Source organism: Equus asinus, chromosome X (genome assembly GCF_041296235.1).
Source record: "Equus asinus isolate D_3611 breed Donkey chromosome X, EquAss-T2T_v2, whole genome shotgun sequence".
In the NCBI taxonomy this organism is placed as follows: domain Eukaryota; kingdom Metazoa; phylum Chordata; class Mammalia; order Perissodactyla; family Equidae; genus Equus; species Equus asinus.
In genome coordinates, this window is record NC_091820.1 from 26,694,892 (window position 1) to 26,719,878 (window position 24,987).

Here is a 24,987-nt window from a genome sequence, read left to right on the forward strand (position 1 = left end):
TTTCACTCTATTCTCATCAGAAGTATGCTTCAGAGAATAATGCCAAGACAATTTCACTTACAAAAGCAAAGCTGAATTCTGTACCTATTTTATGTGTATTACTTAACTATATGTAAGAAGTACTCCAATTCATTCTAATTACTTGTTGTACTTGGGTAGATTGATCCATTGCAGGGTTCTCAACTTGAAGGAACATCAGAATCTCTTGGAAGGCTTGTTAAAATGCAGATTTCTGGGCCCTACTTCCAGACTTTCTGAGTCACTAGGTCTGGGATGGGATCTAAGAATTTGCATTTCTAACAAGTTCCCAGGAGAGGCTGATGCCTCTGATCTGGAGATCACAGTTTGAGAACCACTGATTCTACTTGGATGAATTTTTTGAGGGTGATCACAGGAGTCGAGGCAAAGGTAGCAAGTCCTGGTAAAACAGCACTGTCAACAGCGACCTGCTGAGCTCCCATAAGTACTCTCTCCCTTCCATTTGATCCTGCAGCCACTTGAGAGGTCCTCAATTCCACAGTACTCCTGTAGGCCCTGAACACCATACTCTCTTAGATTACCATGCTTCCCAGAGTTGTCTTTCCCTGGCAAACACCACCAGTCCTCACAGCATCAGCAGACTTCCCCAGGAACATATTTCTTGTAGATTTGGGCCTTCCCACGATAGCTTACATAAAAGCTTCTACAAGTCTTAGAATTCATCTCATAAGGACCACAGTTTCTTCTCTCCTTTTCTTTTCATCCTTTTACACCAAATAAAAACTCAGTTTTGACCATAAGAAAACAGTATACCTACATGATTTGAATAAAACCACAGATCTAGAAGAAATGAAATAACTGACTCCTCATCTCCCACCTCAAAGGAAAAGTAGGAGAAAATCCCATGGGTTATTAGTGATAATATTTCTAAACAAATTACACTGATTGTAAATAAAAGAGAGTTTTAGCACACTGGATCTATACCTAGGTATGTAGTAGGAACTGGCGACAGATGGTACCTGTTTTGGGTCTCAGATTGTGACATACTTTAATGAACATTAAATTCTTATTCACTGCCTGAGTCAGCAGGGGAATTTTACCTCAAATTCTAGACCAGCTGTCAGGTTTTGTTAATTGGCTTAACCCATCAAATGGTAAGACTTATACAAAACATATTTTCACTTTGTTCACAAGTAAGGTGACATAATTTGAATTTTAATCATATTGAAAAATTATTGAGACTTTGCTAAGAGAGCATTTTCAGGGCCTTGAGGCTAGTAAAGTGTTTTACTCATGAAAATGTCAACATAGTGGCACATGAGTGTTCAAAATGACAGTTCTCGATTGCCATATTTTTTGTCAAGGAATCAAATAATACGAGGAGTTTTGAAATAGCTTAAAAGGCCTTGATCTGAGTCTGGATGTCTGGGTGTTCATTTTAACTTGCTACTAATGTTCTGTGATGCCTTATACATGTCACGTGTTTTTTCCCTGGACTCGATCTCCTCTTCTGAAATAACTTTGTCTCTCTCCGCCTCTTCATGCCCAATGCTACTTAGTTCACATCTGCTAATTGGTCTCCTTATTACCAAAGGTCTTACTGCCAAAGAGTATTCCAAAAATGCAAAAATGATTGTTATCAAACTTTCAATGGCTCTCCATCACCAGAACAAAATTACAAATGTATCACTGGTATTTTTGCATTTTTTGATACATATATGGACTGTTTTTGTGAAATCTGTCTTTAGCAGTCACATCACTCAAGAATATTCTTTGAGGAACGATTTCTTCTCAATAATAAGCAAGCCTGTAATAACAAGTAATACATAAGTGAATCTATTTTAAATTAAAGGTCTAAAGATTAGTAACGATGGAGCAAAAAAAGTATGACACAAATAAATATTTGGTAAAATGGTACAAATTTAACTGGGGAAATTTATTTGAGGTTAGCTTTAAATAAATGATTTAATTACTATGAAGTGTAATCCATAATATCAATACAGATATAAATAGATTCACTTGGGAAAAATTGTGATACATGATTTCCAATAGGCCTTTGCTTTATATTAAAGGTGACATCAAGTTAGCATTTAATAGAATTGACCTATCAAAAATCAAAAAGAAATCCTAATTATGCAATATTTTATTTTAAAAATTAAGGTCAATATTAGATTGGCCTCTCCTTTATTGGAAAATGATAAAATTCACAGTGGAAGGGAAGTTTTAGAGATCTTTCTCAATCCTGTAATGTTCAACTCAAACTGAAATGTCTTAGTGAAGCCTTCCTTGATGTCCTTTTACTGCCAAAGTTCCCTCATTTCTCAAAACACACAAGCTCTTATAATCAATGTCATTTAGTTTGCTTTAGTGTTTTTTCCTGTTTTCCAAACTAGGGTATAAGCCCCTTATATGTGAGGATAATCATCTCTTATACTTCTCATATTTCTCAGAGAATCAACTTACACCTATGGCTTTAGAACTATACTGTTTAGAAATTTACAGAATGTTCACATGTACTTCTTAGTGTTACTTTTTTATTTTAACTGAAGTCTTATTCCAGGTATGCTATATTTTTTCTTTTTCCTCCCTCGTTTTTTTTTTGTTTGTTTGTTTGCTGAGGAAGCGTCACCCTCAGCTAACATCTGCTATATTTTTTCTTCTCTCTCTCTCTTTTTTTTTTTTTTTTGCTGAGGAAGAGTCACCCTCAGCTAACATCTGTTGCCAATCTTCCTCTATTTTGTATGTGAGCTGCTGTCACAGTATGGCCACTGAGATGGGTGGTGTAGGTCTGCACCCTGAAACTGAACCCAGGCCACCCAAGTGGAGCATGCCGAACTTAACTACAAGGCCCTATTTTTTCAAGAGTACAATTTTGTTTGAAAAAACAAAGTTGAAAATCTACCTATATCTTTTGGAATTAATGTTTGTATCCCTCCAAAATTCATATGTTGAAGGCCTTATCCCCCAATGTGATAATATTAGGAGGTGGGGATTTTGGGAGGTAAATAGGTTTAGATGAGGTCAAGAGAATAGAGCCCTCATGATGGGATTAGTGCCCTTAAAAGAAGAGGAAGAGACATCACAGCTGCTTCTATCTCCACCATGTGAGGATACAGCAAGGAAGTACTGTCCAGGAGCCAGGAAAAAGGCCTTGCTAATAACCAAATCTGCCAGCACCTCGATCTTGTGCCTCCCAGCTTCCAGAACTGTGAGAAATATATGTCTGTCGTTTAAGGCACCCAGTCTATGGTATTTTGTTATAGCAGCCTGAGCAGACTAAGACAGGAATTGGTACTAAGAGGTGGGGTATTGCTGTAACAAATACCTAAAAATGTGGAAATGGCTTTGGAATTGAGTAATGGGAAGAGGCTGGAAGAGTTTTGAGATGCATGTCAGAAAAAGTCGAGATTTCCATGAAGGGATTGCCAAAATCAATTCTGGTGAGCGCGCAAAGAGAAAAGGGAGAACTATAGAGAAAGCTTCCATCTTTTTAAAGAATAAATAAATAGTCTTGAACAGAATGTTGGTATAAATATAGATGGTAAAGGCCATTCTGATGAGGTCTCAGACAGAAATAAGGAAAATATTATTGGACAATTGAGATAAGACCATTTTTTTAATAAAGTGGCAAAGAACTTGACTGAATTGTGTCCATGTTCTAGAGTTATGTGGAAGGGGCAACTTGTGAGTGATGGAATTGGATACTTAGCTAAGAAATTAGCTATCCTTAGGAGATATCTAAGCAAGTGTTAAAGGAGTGGCATGGTTTCTTTTGACTGCTTATGGTTAAATGCGAGAAGAGAGAAATGAATTGAAGAAGGAATGGTTAAGCAAAAATGAACCAGCACTTACAGATTTGGAAAATTCTCAGCCTATCCATACTGCAAAAAATGAAAAGCATGTTCAGAAGAGAACACTAAGGGTATGGCTTACCAATCAGTTGATAAGGAAATTAGTGTGAGTGTGAACCAGAGACTTAATCAGCCATCTCATCAGAAGCCAGGAATAGAGATGGGATTATACCAGCAGAAACTACCAGCTGGGACAACGGAAACAGAGAAAAATTGGACAGATGGAAGGAAGGCTTCAAACATGTGCTATTCCTCAAGAAAAGGGAAGAATGATGTAGGTGATTCAGAGATCATCAGGGCTGTCACTCCCACCACAGGCCCAGGGGGCAGGGCTAGTTCCTCCTGGGTGGAGAGGGGGTCAGGAGGACCCATCCTGTGCCTCAGGAGAGGGGCTATCACAGAGAGTCCTGAGGGTTGCTGCAGAGAGCCACTGTGGACGTGCCCTGTGGAGGTGAAAGGCGAGGCAATCTTTTGGAGCCCTGGGGGTGATGCTGCCACTCCGGTGGTCCTGGAAGGCAGGACATGGGTCCAAAGAGGATTATTCTCTGATCCTTAAGATCTAATGGAATTTTCCTTGCTATGCTTTAGACTTATTTGGGACCTATCATCCCTTCCTTCTTTCTTATTTCTCCCTTTTGGAATGGCTATGTCTCTCCTCTGCCAATGCCATCATTGTATTTTGGAAGCACATGACTTGTCTGGTTTCACAGGTTCACAGCTGGAGAGGAATTTGGCCTCAGGATGAATTATACCTAGAGTCTTACTCATATCCGATTTAGATGGTGATGAGACTTTGGACTTTACACTGTAGAGATGTTGCTGGAACCAATTAAGATTTAGGGGGGCTGTTGGGATAGAATGAATGTATTTTGCATGTGAGAAAGACATGAATTTGGAGGGGCCAGGGGTGTAATGTTATGGACTGTTTGTGTCCCCACAAAACCCATATGTTCAAACCCTATCCCTCCAAGGTGATAGTATTAAGAGGTGGGGCCTTTGGGAGGTAATTAGGTTTAAAGGAGGTCATGAAGGTGGAGCCCCCATGATGAGACTCATGCCCTTATGGGAAGAGGAAGAGACACCAGAGTTTCCTCTTTCCACCATGTGAAGATAAAGCAAGGAGGAGCAGTCTACAAGTCAGGAAGAGGGCCTCACCAAGAACTAAATCTGCTGGCATCTTGATCTTGGACTTCCCACTCTCCAGAACTGTGAGAAGTAAATGTCTGTTGTTCAAGTGACCCAGTCTACGGTATTTCGCTATAGCAGCCTGAGCTGACTAAAAAACTATAGGTTTCCCTATTTTAATTAAGAAAAGTAACAACATGATATCATTGAAGACTATGATCTAAGCAAGAACAATGAACATTTGGTTTAAGATTTGAAGGAAGAGAAAGACCAAATAAGGGTGTTAACATAAACTATTGGGTTTTTAAAAAATACCACTGAAAGCTAAAAAATACATACGGCCAGCTTTTGAAGACTGGATAACATTTCACTTTGATCCTTAAAGCCAGTTGTGTGAATCTTGTTCACTGCATCTTCTTTTTCTGAAAGCCATGTACTAAAAAGGCACTGAAAGAAATCAAATAATTCCAAAAAAATAATTATCATTAAATAGATCATCTCATTTTTTTCATTTATCCATTTAACATCTCTCCATGTCTTTCACTGATAGTTTCCCCGACATGACTCACCTGTTCTTCAGTAAAACGTTGCCATTTTAGAAGGATGTCTTGTAAAAGAACCCAGCGATCTTCTGTCCACCTACAGATGTTTGCCCACCGATCTCCCAGGACCTGGGGAAGAGACAACCCACCACAACGTCAACAAACAATTAATTGTTAACTGAATTTCCTTAAAAATGGCATGAATGATTAGGGAAAGTATCTAATTTTGAGACTCATATATGCTAGGAGTTGTAAAGGCCACCCTTCCTGCTTCTGCTTGTAATTAGATAAGCATTGCACCTTTGATTTGTCTTTAGATTTTCTCACTCACTCTTTCACCTTACATTGAAAAGCAAAGATACTTAGAAGAAGTCTAAAGCAGTTATCATACCACTATTCGAAATGCTTCTAAAGTAAATCTAAGTTAGCAAAGATATAAATATAGAATTAAAGAGAAGTTTGCACTCATAACATGTAAAATGTGTATCTTTCTTAGGTCAGAAAAAACACCCCAAAGAATAAAAGTCTGACTACTAAGTAGTATGCCTAAAAATAATCTTATTTGAAGCAGTCCTGTATAATTAGAATTACTTAATGTCTTGTTTGTAAAAGAAAAGTTTTAGTGACTTGAATTGTATCCATATGTGGATTTTAAAAATTATCTGGATTATTATTATAAAGTATTTAAAATCACTATATCTCTAAACAACTCTAGTGGAAAAATTGTAACACTCCCTGAGTAATAACTGTCATATCTTTAGCATGTTGCTAATGCCTATGTGTATACACTATTTTAATATGTAACATAAACCAAGTATCAATGGTTCTAGATGAAAAAATATTGTGATGATTTCTGTGCAAAGGGATTGTTTTAAGATGAAAAAATGTATCATTTCAACTCCATCATGATGCACTTCAGACCCTAAAATTTAAACTTTTTTGACTTTCTCATAGATAAGAAAATTATTTTCCCATAGCTATTGGATTTTTAAAACTAGAAGTATCTCAAAATATGGACATGCTTTATTTTTGTGTAGAATTAAAGCTAGAGAAAAAAAATTTGTAACTCATGTTTTTTACACACCTATTTCATATCTAATTTCTACCTTACTTGATGCTACATGTTTAGATTGATCCACTTAGAAGATATTAATAAGTGAATCAAATGATACATATGTAATTAACAACATGAAAAAATCCACCTATTAGTAGGCGGCTCAGAGACTCATTTAAATTTTTAAAAATTTGTTTAAACTACCATCTTTTCAAAAAGGGAGTCCCATGCATGGGTAAGGAGTAAGCAATACATATTTTACTACAGTATGAAAATGATCATGTTCTCACATGCAGCTGAGTCACAAGTGAGTTTTCAGTTTTTCTTCAGAAATGTCAATAAAAATGTTATTGCTTTTAGCATAATGTAACTGATTTTCATATTTTTTATAGTTTCACTCTCTGCTCGACTCCTTTTGAATTACACTAGTTTATGACAGAAGCCATAGCCCTGAAACAGCAATGGAGGATACCCAGAGGAAATGTGCTAACATAAATCAATGAATTCAATATTAGCCATTTAATTATTACAACCAAGTCCTTGGGATTTTTTTCTAAAACATATTAGAAGTTATTTTAGTGAACTTCCTAGTGACCATGTCAGTATGCATCAGGTAAAATGGCATGCAACATATCTGTTAATGGATTAGTTGTGAAAAAATTAGCTTCCAACAGAGAAAATCTTACCCCTTAGCCATAAACTACACCATCTGCCTGATTTGAGGATGTGATACAAAAGGTCAAATTGTGCGATGTTTATTGCAGCTCTTCAACCCCAGTAGAGATAGGAGTCAAAGGGGAAAGGGATAAATTCAAACTATAGCATTGTTTTCATAAATGTAAGAAAATGAACTGAGACTTGTAAAAAGATATAGCATCTTTTCCCTAGTGCTATAAGACACACAAAGAAAGTGTCCACTGAAGTAGCATCTTAGGTTTGTAATCTCATAGAGGAACATTTACAAGTTATTAATTCTAATACAACATCCTATAAAACAAATCCAAATAAAGACCTCCACATACTAGATTGCTTAAGATTATTAAATTTAGAGAAATTCCAAAATATATTAATGCAATATACATTACACTATAGTTTTTTTCACTATATGAATGAGTCACAGAAAACTAAGGATGATTATTCCTTTAGGCACAGAGTCAACCTACTTAAGACAACTATTTTAAGAATGTTATTAAAAGTGTCCTTTGTATTCAAATAATGATAACAGATAATTTTGATAATTCATTAAGCAGGTTTATAACGCAGCCAATACTTAATTTAAATTATAGTGATTGGTAGTCTCCAATTCATTCATTCATCAATCATGGGTTTATTTAAACAATAAATATTTATTGAACATGTACTATGTGACAAAAATAAACAGAATAAAGATGTTATGGGCTGAACTGTGTCTCCCTAAAATTCATATATTGAAGCGCTATCCCCCTCTACTCCAGAATGTGACTATATTTGGAGATAGGGCCTTTAAAGAAAGGACTTTTAAGTTAAAATGAGGCTGTTAGGGTGGGCTCTACTCCAATCTGACAGGTGTCCTTATAAGAAGAGGAAATTTGGACACACAGAAAGACAGCAGGGATGTGTGGGCACAAAAACGAGACCATGTGAGGACATAGTGAGAAGGCGGCCGTCTGCAAGCCAAGGAGAAGCCTCAGAAGAAACCAAACCTGCTGATACCTTGGTCTTGGACTTCTAGCCTCTGGAACTGTGAGAACATAAGTTTCTGTTGTTTAAGCCACCCAGTCGTTGGTATTTTGTTATGGCAGCTCTGACAAACTAATACAAAAGATATATTTAAGAGAGGCTGATTCCATGGCGATACAAATTATCTCACAAAACTAAAGTTGTTAAAAGTAACAATGTACTTATTAGAGTAGGAAAATTTTAGAGAATGTGTTTCAATTACTAGAGTAAAATTAACTAAAATTGTTCAAATACAGCAGATTTTTAATAATTTATTGCGACACAACTTCCCAAATACAAATACGTTGTCATTTTGTGATTTTATGTTTTAATGTGGGGAAGATAAAAGTGTCTAGAGCTGGGGCAGCCCCATGGCCTAATGGCTAAGTTCAGTGTGTTCCACTTTGGCAGCCTGGGTTTGGTTCCTGGATATGGACCTACATAACACTTGGCGGCAGCCATACTGTGGCAGCAACCCACACACAAAATAGAGGAAGATTGGCACAGATGTTAGCTACGGGCAAATCTTCCTCAGCAGAAAAAAAAAATTGTCTAGAGCCAATAACTTGGATTCAATTCGTAGGTCAGTCAATTGCTTGGATTGCCAATATATATGTGTCTTTTCAAATTACAAAACATTTAAAATACACAATTTTCTTATAATAATTCTGGCAATCCTTTGAGAGATTGGTATTATTATATATCCCTCCAATAAAATCAAGTGATTTTTTCAGGAAATTTTATGGCTGAATTATTTAATCTCTTGTGAAGAAAATAATCATACAAACCCCTAAAAGAATTGATACAAATATTAAACAAGATTATATTTTGGAAAGCAGTTCTAATTTGAACCAAGTTATAAAAGTATTGGTGGTTATTTGCATTTCACTTCATCATGGTATTTATATCAAATTTTATAAGAACCACCAAGGGTCATCTATTTTACTGTAGTCACTCTAGAAAAGTACTTATTAAATCTTCACAAATAGATGTCTAGTCTTCAAGTATATTCTTCTTTGAAGATTTCCAACACAAGAGAGCATATATATCCTTTTGTAACATATTCCACTGCTTAAATCTAGCTTACCCTCAGAAAACTCTCACTGAACTGAATCTAAGTCACTTCTGTTACAATGTGGGCATGGTGCTTTTTATTGATCTCAGTAAAATGAGATAAGTGAATTAGAAATTGCTTGCTTGTGTGCTGTACATGTCTGCCCACAAGGAGATTTTCGCAATGCTATATGCACAAATACAAATAGATGCACATAGTGCTTGAATTTATAATTTACCTGTTTATTGCTTGGACATATTGGTCCTAATTTGAATTACAAAGGATGGAGCTAAGCAATTGAAAGGTTATCTGTCAGCTCTATAATCATTCAAAAATGCTGGTTCCTATCATTGCCTGAAGGGATGTAACCAAATTGTTAGACACATATAAAGGATTGGATCAAATGGGATTGACAGGAAGCTAAATTTTTTTTTTAAAGAATCACTATATTAGGATTAGAAACCTCTTCTTCAGAGAAAAAAATCAGTGTTTCTTGAAATTTCCATTTAAATGTATAAATGCCTTGAGCTTTTAGAAATAATGCATATATTTTGTAAATCTACGTAAACATGACACACACAAATGAAAATGAATTACAATATCTCATAAACTGATAAGGAGAAATTAATTTTTATCTATGTCCTCATTTTGTCACAGCAGTAAGAGAAGCTAAAGGTCAGTTCACCTACTCTAACACATTTTCATGGGCTAAATCACAACTCCATTATCATCTATTCACAGATCCGCAACGGGGAGGATTTTTCCCTCCCATTTAATTCACATCTCATATTGTTATACACGCCAAGGACATTTCTCATTTGAGTTCCTTTGTTTGGTTGAGTTGGTTTTTCAAAGCAAAAGTGAAAAATGGCGATCAAAAGAACATTTGGATAGAGGCAACTGGAAAAATATGACAAGCCTGGGAGGTAAAACTTAAGTACCTTGACTCTTGAATTTATTGAAGCCAGTGACAGAATCTGAGAACTAAACTGTACCCAGCAAGATTGGCATTAAGAGATAAAGTTTTCCTAGGAGTATGTCCACCAAGAAAGAAACAATTACGTGCCACGGGCCACACGATGCAGCAGCAACTGGGGTTTATAAGAGACGGAGGCAGCAGCAGACCATCTCATTTTATTACAGTTTAAGACCCTGGAATATACTCCCCAGCTAAATGAATTTTACGTGTAATGAGCCTTCTACAACATAACTTATTTTTTTATTTTTCTTTCTTACTTTATAAACAGCTATGCACTTAAAAAGGATAAGCAACTTCATTTTACCGATGGTGAAATGGAAATAGTATCAAATAACTTATGGAAAGAAATAAAATAACACCCACTATGAGGCTAGAAATAGGGTAGAGTACTACTGACTAATGTTTGGCCAAGTCTATGATTCTCTTCTCAATTTTACATGTTTTTACAAACTGTTAACTGAAGCAGCATCCTATAAAAATGCGTGCCTTATATCTTCACGGTCTAACATATGGTCCAGGGTGGAAAAACATGTTCTGAGGTATTAGGATACACTTCTTGGAAGTTTCTCTGAAAATATCATCCTTACTTCTGTTGAAATGATCCTATAATGACTCCTGACTGAACTCAAAGAGCTCCTGATTGTTTCACTTCTAAAGGCGCAGTTTACGGATGAGGAAACTGACACACAGATGGGTTAAGTAACTTGTCTTCAGGCCAGATAGGCCACAGGATTGACTATCTGGGATTGGACCTCAGATCCATCTGGCTACAAGCCATGCTCTTTCACAACGCCATTCACTCAGTAGAGCATTCGACACAAAAAATACGCCTTGTAATTTATGCTATACAACCTAGAGTGAGACGTACAGACGCTTGAGCTTTTTTGAGTCTTCTCATATTTAATTTTAGCAGAAGTTTGACCAGATTTAACTAAACATTTTATCTAACCCACTCAAAAGGGATTTGAAGCCTAATGTTATAATTTGATCTAAAAACATTTTTGATATTATAACTCCATATTTGTTTAAAATATTTTTTAAAAGCAGAAAATACTTATACTTTCAGATCAAAAATGTGCTCTTTGCAAGGACTTATTTTTAAAAGGTAAATATGACTGTCTAATTAATGAAATTTTGCCTTGGTGATTATGCTTAAAATGTAATGAGATTTTAACTTGAAGAAGCATGATCTCCTGTGCTGATACAGTCAGTTCCATATATTACTTATTTTTATGAGTTTACAAAGTGCTAATGAATAAATCTGGAAAGGCCCTGTTGTTGTTGCTGTTATTATTTGCAGGCTATTATTTAATGTTCTGTGGCAGCTTAATAAACTCTGTACTCTCCAGCTCCCACCAGTCTATTCAATTGGGATACCAGAAAATAACGAGCAGGAGTCCTAAGGAGCATTCCAGCATGACAGTGTTGTTTCCAGCGCATCACATTCGCAGGCACTCCTCAGTAAATTGAGGTTTTACTGTCTTGATTGTTTTATGCCTCACAGTCTCTGAACTTCTTGAGGAGGGCTCCTTACCTTTGTGTTTAATGTCTTGTGGAGTAATACATGCATTTCACATGCAATATGCATGCCTCAAAGCTGAATACCACCACTGCAGTTATCAATATAGGGCTTTTCTTCCTAGTGTTGTCTTAGAACCTTTTTTCTCTTTCTTCTTAATCAAAAACCTGTCTACCAATAATTTATGGTAACAACAGAGCTATTTATGGTGAATTTGAAGACCCACAGGAGGAGAGAGTTACACATGACGTCCTGTCCTCTCTACCTCAAATTCTAGATCTTTAATACTTACAATGGGCATTAGCCATATAGCAGAATCTCTGAATCCGCTAAGCTGCTACACATGACTAGGCTTAAAGTACAGATTGCCTGAATTCTTGTTCCAGCTCTACTGTTGCCCATCTTGGTAATATCTGTCAGCAAACTCTTAATCTTTGCTATAACTTAGTTTTCCCACTACTGAAATGGAGATAATAGTACCTACCCTGGAACCCTCCTAGCCAGGTCACTGGTAGGGTCAGATAGGTCAACAAATGCAAAAATGCTCTGAAAACTGTGATGAATTATGGAGATGCTTGTGACTGGTAAGGATTCAGAGTTTAGCTGATCGAAAATCAGCTTTTGTTTTTAGATGTGATAAATTTAGAGCGTAATAGAATGTTAATACAAAATACAGTGAAATATTTCAGCATGAAACTAAAATTACTAGGTTTTCACATTTTACCTATAGTCTATTAAGGCTTATGTTTTGTACAAGAGTTGAAAATCTTTTACTTTTACATTTTTATACCAGGAGCATGCTCCATCGTGCGTCTTTTTTGTAATCAAGTGAGTGGAAAACAAATATCCCTCTATGCTTCATTCTAACATTTGGCATTGGAATAGTCCATCTATAAGAAATCACAAATTCTAATGTGTATACATAATAAAATGCACAAAGCAATCTAGGTGTAAGAGGATGGGGCGTGATGGGGCTGTAGCTAAATGGAGAGCCTATGCTAAAGGAGATGGAGCTATTTGATTCCTACCGAGGTTAGTATGCAGGGAAACAGGCCAAGGATCATCAGATCACTCACTTTTCCAGAGAGGCTAGAAATTCATAGTTTTATATCATATTTCCTGAACTTCAAACATTGATAACAAATAAAAATATTATTAAATAGACGTGAACCAAATGGAGTTTTATATAAATATATTTTTAATTTTAGATGCAATAGACAAATTCCTAGAAAGACAGAAACTACTCAAACTGACCAAAAAATGGAAAATCTGGAAAATGAAGATCCAAAATATCAAAAAGTGGAAATCAAAAATAGGAAGTCTTCTGTCTCTTTATTGAATCTTTCATTTGAAACTTCCCCATAAAGAAAATTCCAGGTGCAAATGGCAAGTTCCCACCCCTGCATAATCAGGTACTTAAACCTAGCAAGCATATTATAAGAAAGGAAAATAACAGGCCAATCTCTTTCATAGACACAATAGGAAAACCCTAAATCAAATGTTAGCAAGTGTTAGCAAAGAAAAGCAAGCAATAAATAAAAAGGATTATACATATCATTCATGATTGGTTTATCTCAGGAAAGCAAGTCTATTTTAACACTAAAAATGTAGCAATGTGGGGGCCAGCCCCGTGGCCCAGTGGTTAAGTTCGCCCGCTCTGCTGCAGGCGGCTCCAGTGTTTTGTTGGTTCAAATCCTGGGTGCGGACATGGCACTGCTCCTCGAGCCACGCTGAGGCAGCATCCACAGGCCACAACTAGAAGGACTCACAATGAAGAATATACAACTACGTACTTGGGGGCTTTGGGGAGAAAAAGGAAAAAAATTAAATCTTAAAAAAAATGTAGCAATGTGATTTGACATATTAACAGAGCAAAGGAGAAAACTAACGTTATCGTCTCAAGTGATTCTGAAAAAATGTTTGATAAAATTCAGCACCCAATAATAAAAAAACTTCTTAGAACACTAGGAATAAAAGGCACCTACAAGAAACCTACAGAAAACATCACACTTTATGATGATTTACAAAAAGCCTCAGTCCTGAATCCTAAAGTGAGATATACATATCAATGATGATCTCATTGTACTAGAGTTAGCAGCACAATAAGACAAGAAAAATTAATAAAATTAATGATTGGAAAGAAAGAAGCAAACCTGTCATTACTCACAAACAATCTGTAAATGTACATCTAAGTGATGCTACAGATAACTATTCCAATTAAGAAGTAAATTTAGCATGGTCTCTGGATACAAGGTCAAGGAACAAAAATCAATTGTATTTCTCCATATCAGCCACAGACAAATAGAAAATGAAATTTTAAAAAGATACCACTTAAAACAACAGCAAAAACTGTCAAAAACCTAGGAATAAATTTCATAAAAAGTCTAAGACCCACTATCTTGAAAACCATAAAACACTATTGAGAGAAAACAAAGACCAAAATAAATGGAAGGCTATTTCATATTCATGAATTGAAACACTTCATATAATAAACATATTAATTCACCAAAAGGTGATCTATATATTCAATGAAATCCAATTAAAACCATAGTGGGTTTTTTGGGGGGGAAGGGGGTTGACAAGCTGATCCTAAAATATGGAAATGCAGGGGCCAGCCCGCGGTCATGTGGTTAAGTTCACACGCTCTGCTTCAGCAGCCCAGGGGTTCACCAGTTCCAATCCTGGGCGTGGACAGGGCACCGCTCATCGGGCCATGCTGAGGCAGCATCCCACATGCCACAACTAGAAGGACCCACAACTAAAAATACACAAATGTGTACCGGAGGGGTTTGGGGAGGAAAAGGAAAAATAAAATCTTAAAAAAATATATGGAAATGCAAATGAACAAAAATAGCCAAGATAATCTTTAAAAAAGAGAAAATAAATATAAAGGGCTTATATTGGCTAAGATAGATTTAGTGTCCCCCTTAGCTTTACTAAACTTTAGACTATAGGCCCCTGATCTCCTTTTTCTTAGAGCACTTACTTTAGAAAACTTGCAATTGTACATTTTTTCTCTGCCCCTTTGAGATGTAAATATTCTACAAACCAAGAATGTCTTTCTCAAGGACCTGCGAGCCATCCCTTTGAAAAGTAATTATCACGAAACATAGTGCCCTGTCTCCCAGTCTCTGTGGGAGAGTAGGAGCCTAACTCTAATAAGGGACAATTAGCAAACACAGATGGCATAACCACGTTGACCGTCCAACCCCATAATGTCCTCCAGTGCTTTTACTCTAGCTCATCCCAGCACTAACAAACCCTCCTGCCTTTTGTTCAGTGGAACTGAGTTCAGCCTCTTTTCCCTATTGTAACAGTCTTGATGCCTAATTGTAATAGTTTTGAATAAATTCTTCCTTGCCTGTTTGGCCATCTGTTACAATTGTTCTTTTACAATACTACCAGATATCAATATTTATCATAAAGATATAGCAACTAAAACAATGTGGTATTGGCATAAGTATAGGCAAATTTACACACAGAAATTATCAGAGTCCATAAAGTGACCCATGCATGTATGGGCATTTGATTAAAGGTGACACATCAGAACATTGGGGAAAGAATGGTCTTTGCAATACATTATGCTATTTCAATTGGATCCAAATGGGAAAAAAATGAACATTTATCCCTTCCTCATACCAGACATACTAGATGGGTTGTAATAGGAAAGATAAAGCAATAAAGCCCCTATACGGCAATGCAGGAGAATATCTTCTCTGTCTTAGAGCAGGAAACTTTATTTTTAAATTCAGGACAAAAATATACTAACCATAACAAAATATTGGAGTATATTGAATTTAAAACTTCTGTGTATTAAAATAGATAGAATTAAAGAGTAAAAAGGCAAGGTATCCAGTAAAAAAAAAAAAAAAAAAAACGAAATTGTAATATAGATAACCAACAAAGGATTAAAATCCAGCATATATATTTAAAAATAACTACAACAAATCACTGAAAGAAATATAGACAATCCAATAGAAAAATAGGCATTTCAAAAGAGAGGTCTTTCAAATAGCCAGTAAACAACTGAAATAGTGCTCAACTCATTAGTCATTGGCACATGCAAATGAAAACAAGAGATGCTATTATATAGCCACGAGAAGGGCCCAAATTAAAAATCTGACAATACCAAGTATTGAAGAGACGTGAAGCAATTTCTACGTTTATTCACTACTGATGAAAGTATAAATTTATACAGCAATTTTGAAATCCTCTTTGGTAACACCTATAAAGCTACCTATACCCAACAATTCAGCAATTCTAATCCTAGGTGTATACAAAATACAAAAGCATCCATATATTCACAAAAATATATGTACAATTATGTTCATAGCAGCATTATGGGTAATGGTCCTAAACGAGAAACAACCCAAATTTTCTGAACAGTAGAATGCATAATTAAATTGTGGTATATTCATAAAAAGGAATACTATCCAGCCATGAAAATTAATGAACTAATGCTATATGCAACATGGATGAATCTTGCAAACATCAAGTGACAAAGTCAGGGACAAAATTATATATATTATGCAACTCTATTTACATTAAGTTAAAAATAAAATTAATCTGAGGTACAAATCTGGATAGAGGTTACCTTTGAGAAGTGGGAAAAGTTTATAACTATGATAGGGTTTAATGAGGGTTTTTGGATTGCTGGGAACATACTATCTTTTTATCTGGGTGTGGAACAATGAGTATGTTACCTTTGTGACATCTTCAAGCTATAATTATGATTTGCGTACTTTTCTGGATACTTCAGTACATTTTCTTAAAAAAAAATTGTGTCATAGTGTAAAGTTTAAAGTTTTTTCAGAGGTCAAAAAGGCCAGAATTCTCTTTAGACTATATTAGAATTAACACATATTCATAAAGAATATTATCATTCCAACACACTTGCATATATTTCCCCTGTAATAATTTTCTCAAGGTCACACAGTAGTTTTCTCCTGTGAAACTGAGAGATTAGGAGAAAGCCCAGGCTGAGGTATCACACAGATCTCAACACCAGCCCCAGCTCTGCAACTTGCAACCTACGTGAACTTGGATCTAAATTTCACTAGACATCAGCTTTTTCATTTCTGAAACAGGGATAGCATTACATACAAAGTATGTAAAGTTCTTAGAAAATAATGAGCACATAAAAGTGCTAATAATCATTGCTTCATGGGTAAAAATTGTTGACACTTGGCTTAGTGAAATTATTTCCGTCACATTTATTTTTATTTTTAAAAATGCTGTTTATTCACCAAATATAAAATTAGAAACTAGAGAGAAACATCAAAAAATATTTTCATCCATATTCCTCTTCATAAATAATCTCTATTACTTTATTCTATAGGCTTTAACATTTCATAGACTTTTTTCCTCCCCAAATTATCCCAAAGGTATGTACTATAAACACATTTAGTTACACACCCCAATTTTCAAGCCATGATAAGATAGGGACATTATAAATAGCCTTTCTGAACAGCTACCTTGTAGTAGACTATTTCCTTCCAACCAACAGAGGCATAATTATGGTACAGAGATGGCACCAAAAAGGGAATGGGTATCACTGCATAGAAAAACCAGCTTCAAGGAAGAGAATTTGAACCGAGTTTTCTAAATGAAGTAGGAGTTTTCAAGGCAGACATCAGGAAGATGAGTATTCCAAGTAACAAGAATAGCATGTACAAAGATGGTGTCATACAGAGAACCAGAGATAGCTTGTAGGAATAGAATATAGGTTGAAGGACACGAGCGGGCTAAGAGGAGACAAGCATTGAGAGACAGGTAGGGGTAAGGTAATAAAAATCATTTCAGGCCTAAGTGATGAGGCTCTGCAGAAGATGGAAAGCAACGAAGGATTTTAAGGAGAAGAGAAACTATATTAAATAGATTCCTGAGACCCTACACTGATGTCAATGTGGAAATTGGATTGAAGAGAGGTAAGAATGCAGGCAAGGACTTCCAGGGGTTGATGATATGGGCTTTACCTTGGGAAATAGTGACAGGAGCAAAGATGAAATAATGAATATGAGAGATAGTTAAGAAATGCTAGGACTGATTACATGTGGAGGGCTCACAGGGAAAGGAAAGGGATGTGTCTGGCGTGACTCCAGGTTTCTGGTACAAGTGTCATGGTGAATGGTGGTGCAATACCAAATATGGGGAAGTCAGTAAAGGAAGCAGGTTTAGAGGGAAGTAGGGCACAATGAGTTAAGTTTCACCTTGTTGAGCTTGAGGTGCCTTTTGGACTTCAAGGTGAATATACACAGAAGAAAATCAGAAGAAATTGGGCTTGGGAAAGAGATCTGCACAGAAGACATACAGGCTTATCAATTTCTGCCTATTTTTGATAGCCCAACCTTCTGAAGTAACAAGAGAAATGCCTTCCTTTTTCAACACAACAGTACTGTTCACGTGTCCCTTATCTTTGCTTATGTTTTCCTTAAAATTAAATAATACTTGGTTCTACAAACATTGTTTACAGGATGCCACCATTCTGGAAAACTCCAGCTAAAATACTAAAATATAGAGTGTATTCAAACCAGCGCAGAACATAAGTATTAGTCCTTGTAATCTAGACATTATGCCATGTCCAGGATTGCATTAATTTACTAAGAATTGGGGCCAGCCTCGTGGCCGAGTGATTAAGTTTGCGTGCTCCACTTCGGCAGCCCAAGGTTTCGCCAGTTCGGATCCTGGCGCGGACATGGCACCGCTCATCAGGCCATGTTGCAGTGGCGTCCCACATAGCACAACCAGAAGGACCTACAACTAGAGTATACAACTATGAAGTGGGGGGCTTTGGGGAGAAAGAAAAGGGAAAAAAAAGAAGATTGGCAACAGATGTTAGTTCAGGTGCCAATCCTTAAAAAAAAAATTACTAAGAATCTATATCATCTTGCTTTGAATTAATGTTAAGCATGTGCTCAAATAAGGTTGGTCTCTCTCTCTCTCTCTCTCTTTCTCCCTGTATATACACATATATACATATATATACATATATATGTATATATATGCATCCCTACATATGGATGAAAGGCAAATGTATAGATATATGTATATGTACACACATTTGTATACATTTATATATATATTCACATTCACTGTGTGGATGGGAAGTCAGACCTTTCTTATCAAAAACTTCATTAATTTAAAGATATTGCTTTTTTAAGTAGCAAAATTTTAACCACTAATTATGTCTTTTCTGATTTAAAACATGAGAGACGAGTATATGACACTTGTATGTGACATTCTAACTTTACAGGCATTGCTATAAAACTTCCAAAGTCATGTGGGAGAGGAAATCATCCATTAACCACTCATGTGAATGCAAAATTTACACAGCGCCCCAGCAAAATCCTCACATGGCTTCTTTACTCCAAATTTTCTGACACTGCACGTTGAATAAAGGAGTCCAATCGTCTTCAGTCCAGTTCTCTGACACATAAATCAGATACCAGGAGGGAATACATTAAAACACAGACATTCACCACCAACCCACGTAGGGATGGGAAGGCACATTTTATCCATAGACATATCACAGGAGGCTTTGCAAAATACTTTAGGGAAATCAAAATACTTTATATTTATTCCATGCCATTGGATCAACCAACTTAATACATTCACCAAAGAATTTGTCTTAATAATACCACATAATATTTGTACAAATTGTTTAACATCATTTGATATAAAGTTGGTTTTCATGTCTTGATTTTAGTGAATGTATCTTAGCTCTTAGTGACCTTTCTCATCTTCGAAAATTATTCCTTTATTCAACAAACAAGTTTATTAACTTCGTCGGATGAGGAAGAAACTGTACATGTATGTATAGCCTTATGTTTAATAATTTGCTCTAAAATGTTATTTTCCAGGCTATTCTTTTTCAAAAGAGGATGCTTGTCTGTGTCCATTCTTTTGATATATCTTTAACTCTTCAAAATGGTAGACAGTAACTTTAAGACTAAACTCATTTAACAAAATAATCCAAATGGCTTTTATATGCCAAAAACTCTCTTGGGTCTGTGGCCTTAGATACTTTCAATACATTTAACTGGACTCCCACATGTTAACGTGGACAGGAGAACCTATCTGAAAATGGGATTTTAATACCTCTCTGCCTTTTCTCTGGAAGGTGTTTCCATTAGAGCAACTTCTGTAAACTATGGGCCTAACCATGTTTCTGATTTTTTTTTACTAGAAACAGCTATCTCCCTAGAACACTAGGCTCTCTTTATGCTCCATTTATAGTCTTTTTTCAGTTTTTCAAATGTAAAAGGCCCACATACGACCTGCGTACCTCCAAAAGACCTCCCTTACTTTGTTTTAGTTTTTACTCAAATGCCACCTTCTCAATGAAGCTTCTCCAGGCCACTCCATGTAAAACTGCTCTGTTCTCTGGTCTATTTTTTCCTTATAGTTCTCATTACCTTTTTCATAGTATAAAGCTTGATTATTTATTCTGAAGCTTGCTTGGAATGTAAGCATCACAGAGGAATTATTTATGTTTTGTCCATACTTAACCTCAAAGCTTAGACTTTTGGCTGGCACCTAGTAGGCACTCAATACATATCTGTCAAATGAATAAATAAATACTGTCCTGTCCAGAACACTTTCCCACTTTCTAGCGTTGCCTAATTATTTTCTACTAAATCATCAGATCCCATTTAAGGTCACTTACAGAGGGCTTTCCTGACCTTCTAGAACAAGGTAGGTCATTCTAGTTATTTCTCAATAACATTAGTTAACTAGAATTATTGCTTACAAATCAAGCTCTGCGTACTGATATCCTAGAAACCTCTAAAGTTAAGGACAAATTTCTGACCTGTTGTGACATTACTGAGGTACAAGCTGAACCTCAGAGAGAGAGAATCAAATTAATTTACCACAGACTGCATTTTTTAGAATATTATGCTCCATAAGCCATGCCATCTTTCAGAATTCCTAAGCATATGTTCTGACCTAACTTTGTTTTGCTTCAAACCTTTTAAAAAGAAGACTTCTCAAAGTCTTTTAGAGAAAATTTAACTTATAATATAAAAATCTAACCCACATTAGAATTCAGAGAACTAAGTCAACACATGTAAAGATATTCTGTGGGGAGTATTTTCACAGTTCCAATTCATGGTTAGATGATAAGAACATCTCTCTCTCTTATTGTACTAAATCAAGGACTTTCTTTCCTAGTTTCTCCCTTTCTGAATATTTGTGCTAAAGACCACTAAGTAGCCATTTTGAGGCTCTGGTACTTCAGCACACTGGAGCGAAATGAATTAAGACATTGTGGTAAGATGGGAGTCCATGAAGGAGAAAGAAGGTGTGGGGTGAAGCACTAACAGGTCTTGGGTGACAAACAAAAATGGCAAGCAACAGGATATATTGGAGAATATGAGGAAACCATTTGGTATAAACCTAATTCGGCCTGACCTTGTGATTCCAAAAGGGCCTGACCGTGGCTGTTGAGCATGCATTGTATATCTGCTTTAGATATTCCCTATGGCAAGAACAAAGGCCCTTGAGATAAAGGTGCAACTTCCCTCCCTCTCCCAACGTTGGCATCTCCTTAAGGATTAAGCATCTTTCCTTAGGCTAGAAACTGATTGCTGGGCTCACCTGTGACCGCCCAGCTCGAGACAATAGACTTGCCTCCTGCTATGCCCTCTGAGATAGCAGACCCACTACCTGCTGTGTCCATCAAGCACTGTGCTGACAGGGCAATCTTGTGACTATTGTGCGAGGGACATTTCAATCATATGTGAAACGTCCTGCTTGGGGGTATATAACCACTCTGCACACCTCACTTCTTTGGTGCCCTTTCTTCCTTAGGGAAGAAAGGCCCCGGGCCATGGTCCTCAGATTTCAGCTGAGAATAAATTCATCCAAATTTTCATTTATAGATTGGTTATGGATTATTTTCATCGACATGGGGAACAAGCTATGAGATGACTAGACATTGCTACAATCAAAGCCCTCCAGGATTCTTCTCAGGTTCCTGACAGTTTTTTTTCCTTTTACACAGTCCATATACCTGTTTCTGTTTCCTAAAATTCTTCCTATTACTTTTAACAGAGTTCCTCTGGGTCCTGTATGAAATATGATAGTCCATGGTCTCTGAAGCATAGAATTCTTATCACATGCAGAGGGCATTTGTGTTGCGATTAAAGTCACTCCTCTAATGTATTTGTTTATTTGTCTTTTTAGCCTTTATTGCAATCTAATTTTTGTTTTGAGGAAGATTAGCCCTGAGCTAACATCCACTGCCAATCCTCTTTTCTGCTGACGAAGACTGGCCCTAAGCTAACATCCATGCCCATCTTCCTCTACTTTATATGTGGGACACCTGCCACAGCATGGCTTGGCAAGTGGTGCGTAGGTCTGCACCTGGGATCCGAACCAGTGAACCCCGGGCCGCTGAAGCTGAACTTGCGAACTTAACCTCTGTGCCACCAGGCTGGCCCCAATCCTTTATTATTTCCTCACTCTCCTCCTCCTTCTCTACCAACTCCTCTTCCTCTTCCCCTTCCTTTTAAAAGCTAAACTAGGTAAGACAAAATTATATCATTTGCAAAGAACCTAAGAAAGAATCACCAAAATGTCAAAGTTAAATGAAAGTCCAGTATTCTAGAATTCAAACCAATGGTTAAATCAGGCATAGCGTTCAAATATGGATTTCTCTGGGCCTGAGGAAACTGGTGGAATGGAAAGAAAGAAAGGTTAAAGCGGGGGCTTTCTCACCACTTAGTCCTTGCTAACTCTGCCCTTTTAGATAGTAGTTTAGAGTATGTAAAAGTCAGGTGACAGTAAGAGGCTATGCAGAGGGAAATGAGGGCATTAAAAAGAGAAAGGGGGTTAATAGGGAAAGAGGAGGCTGAGATGCCATAGTCAACACTAATTAAAGGGGGAGGTAATCATGGGCAAATGCAGACCGAGTTTGTGTGAATTAGGGATAGCCCATATGAACACAGCTATCTTAGTAGATGTCTCTCAGCCAAAGAAATAAAGGCAGAAAATAAGGTGGAAAATGAAAGGAAGTAGGAGAACAAAGAAAAGCTTAGGGCCACCACTCTTAATTTATCCCACCTAAAATCTAATCCAGTCACTATCTGTGAGTCCTATGGACTGCTTTTGAAGGTGGCCTACTCCCACAGGCATCCCATTGGAATAATTACATTCTAAAGCTACTTGTACCAGGCCTGGTAATGCCAAAGTAGATGCTTTTCGGTTGTTACTTTAACTGAAAATATACTACGACTTAGAACAATTTCTGCTTTAGTGTTTTCTTAGTCACCCTCCCAACCACTGCCCCCCAGCCTGCTTTTATCTTTTCTGAAAATTTCTGAGAAACATTGAGTATTAGACTTTTACCCATCTGTAATTAGTTACAACACTATTATATCAAAACTATGGAATTCCCTAAAATGGATATAGCAGTGGTCTGTCAGAGAAGTCTTTTAGTCGGTCATGAGTGTGTATGTGTACAATATATTTGATCACGTCTGAGATGACACATTATAGTATCGGGTGTCATAAGCCTTTTACAATCTGTAATCCCTGCAATTTCGTTGAAACATAAGCAATTAACATGGGTCACTAGTATATATTAAATGGTCAGTTGTAGCAGTTCAAGAGTTTCCTCTTTGTCATTTAATAATGGAGAGTGAGATAACATTGTTGCAGATTGACAGTCTAAAGCAGTAACCCGAGGAAATGACATTTCACTGGGATAAAAAAACACATTTCACACAAAAAGAGAAAAAAACAGAGATAAGGCTTTAAGCAACTGTGTTATACGTTGGGTAAGAGACACTATGTTTAGAACACCCTTGGGCTGATAAAGCTATTTAAACACACATTGATTGGATCCTTAGATGTGTCAGACTTGGCCCCTAAGTATCACAAGCGAAAAGCAGGCATTTGGTGGCTACAATGAATGTCTCAAATATAATCTGCACTTGCGTCTATATGTGAATCTATGTGTCACATTCAGAACAATAAATTGTTGTATTTTCCCTTAATGTTGGTAAATGTATATATAAGTTTTGCTGAAATTGTTTTAACTTTTTACAGTAAAAATTTTATTATTCCCCTCCTATAATTTTATTATTATAGGAAGAAAATATGAAAATATCCACATTATCCTTTGTTAATATTTACTGGTTATGTTTCCAAGGAAACAATTACTTTGACTCAGGTTGAGGGCTTGAAAGGATAAGTAACTGCTCTCCAACAAAACTTCCATCACTTAAACATCTTGCTATGCCCTCATCAAGACTACAGCAGAAGGCTTCTAGGAAAAAATATACTGAAGCTGCTCAATTTCTTATTATTTGAGTAAATGTGATCCTTTCTGTGGTTTTTGTACCTTTGCCCTCTCTTAGACTGTAGTTTGAAGAGGGCATAAATAATATTCCTCTGACCAGTTCTCTAATACATATTATTCAACTATGATAAAAAAACAGATCTGCATTCATATATTTCTCCAAAGGACAGGAAGCTAGTGTGAACAAACAGTGTGTAGTTAATGAAAGGGAATTATGTGCGAATGGGACATAGTTTGGATTGGTTTAAATAAATAGACTGCATTCTAAATATGTGTAATATATAAATTACATTATAAATTTTCTACATAGTTTCTGCATTGTAATTAATTATTTTGAATGACACGTTTAGCGTATTAAAGAAAATAATCTGACCTTTAGCTGTTCTTCCAAAGCAGCAGTTGCGTGATCTCCACTGGATTCATCGACTACCACCACCATGTGAGTGAGAGAGTTGACCCTGACTTGCTCCTGTTCTAGGTCTTCTTGAAGCACCTGAAAGATAAAAGTTTTAAAATAGAAAATTAAAAGAATAGTATCCTGATCTATATGCCAAAAACATTTCTTGCCAAATACATGCGATTTCTTTCTGCCTCATTTTGGGTAATGTAATTTTTTATTGAACTAGAACCATTCCTAGCAAATTTTCTGCTATGGTGCTCAGCAAAATTTGCACACTTCTACTGTCAATTGAATGCGAAAGTATAGACAGAGAGCACGTGTTAAGAAAGGCACAGTACTATGTTCTTCCCCTTATCCCACTTCCTCTTACTTTTTCAAGGACTTTTCTCCTAAAATTACTTGCTGCCTCTGGCATCCTCAATGTCTCATTCTCTACTGAAGTTCTCTGTTATCAACCAAAACAAAACAAACTCTCTTGACCC

General features: G+C 36.4%; 1 protein-coding gene across 12 annotated transcripts in view; it reads right to left on the minus strand.

The window, feature by feature from the left end:
- DMD (dystrophin) overlaps positions 1-24,987 on the minus strand; it is a 2,265,680-nt gene that overhangs the window by 1,351,782 nt on the left and 888,911 nt on the right. For all 12 annotated transcript variants that reach the window (XM_070503127.1, XM_070503123.1, XM_070503121.1 and 9 more), the window contains 3 exons: positions 24,479-24,598; positions 5,525-5,626; positions 5,295-5,402 (listed from right to left, as the gene is read on the minus strand). In XM_070503127.1, the coding sequence (XP_070359228.1) occupies positions 5,295-5,402; positions 5,525-5,626; positions 24,479-24,598 (330 nt within the window). The remainder of the gene's footprint in view (positions 1-5,294; positions 5,403-5,524; positions 5,627-24,478; positions 24,599-24,987) is intronic.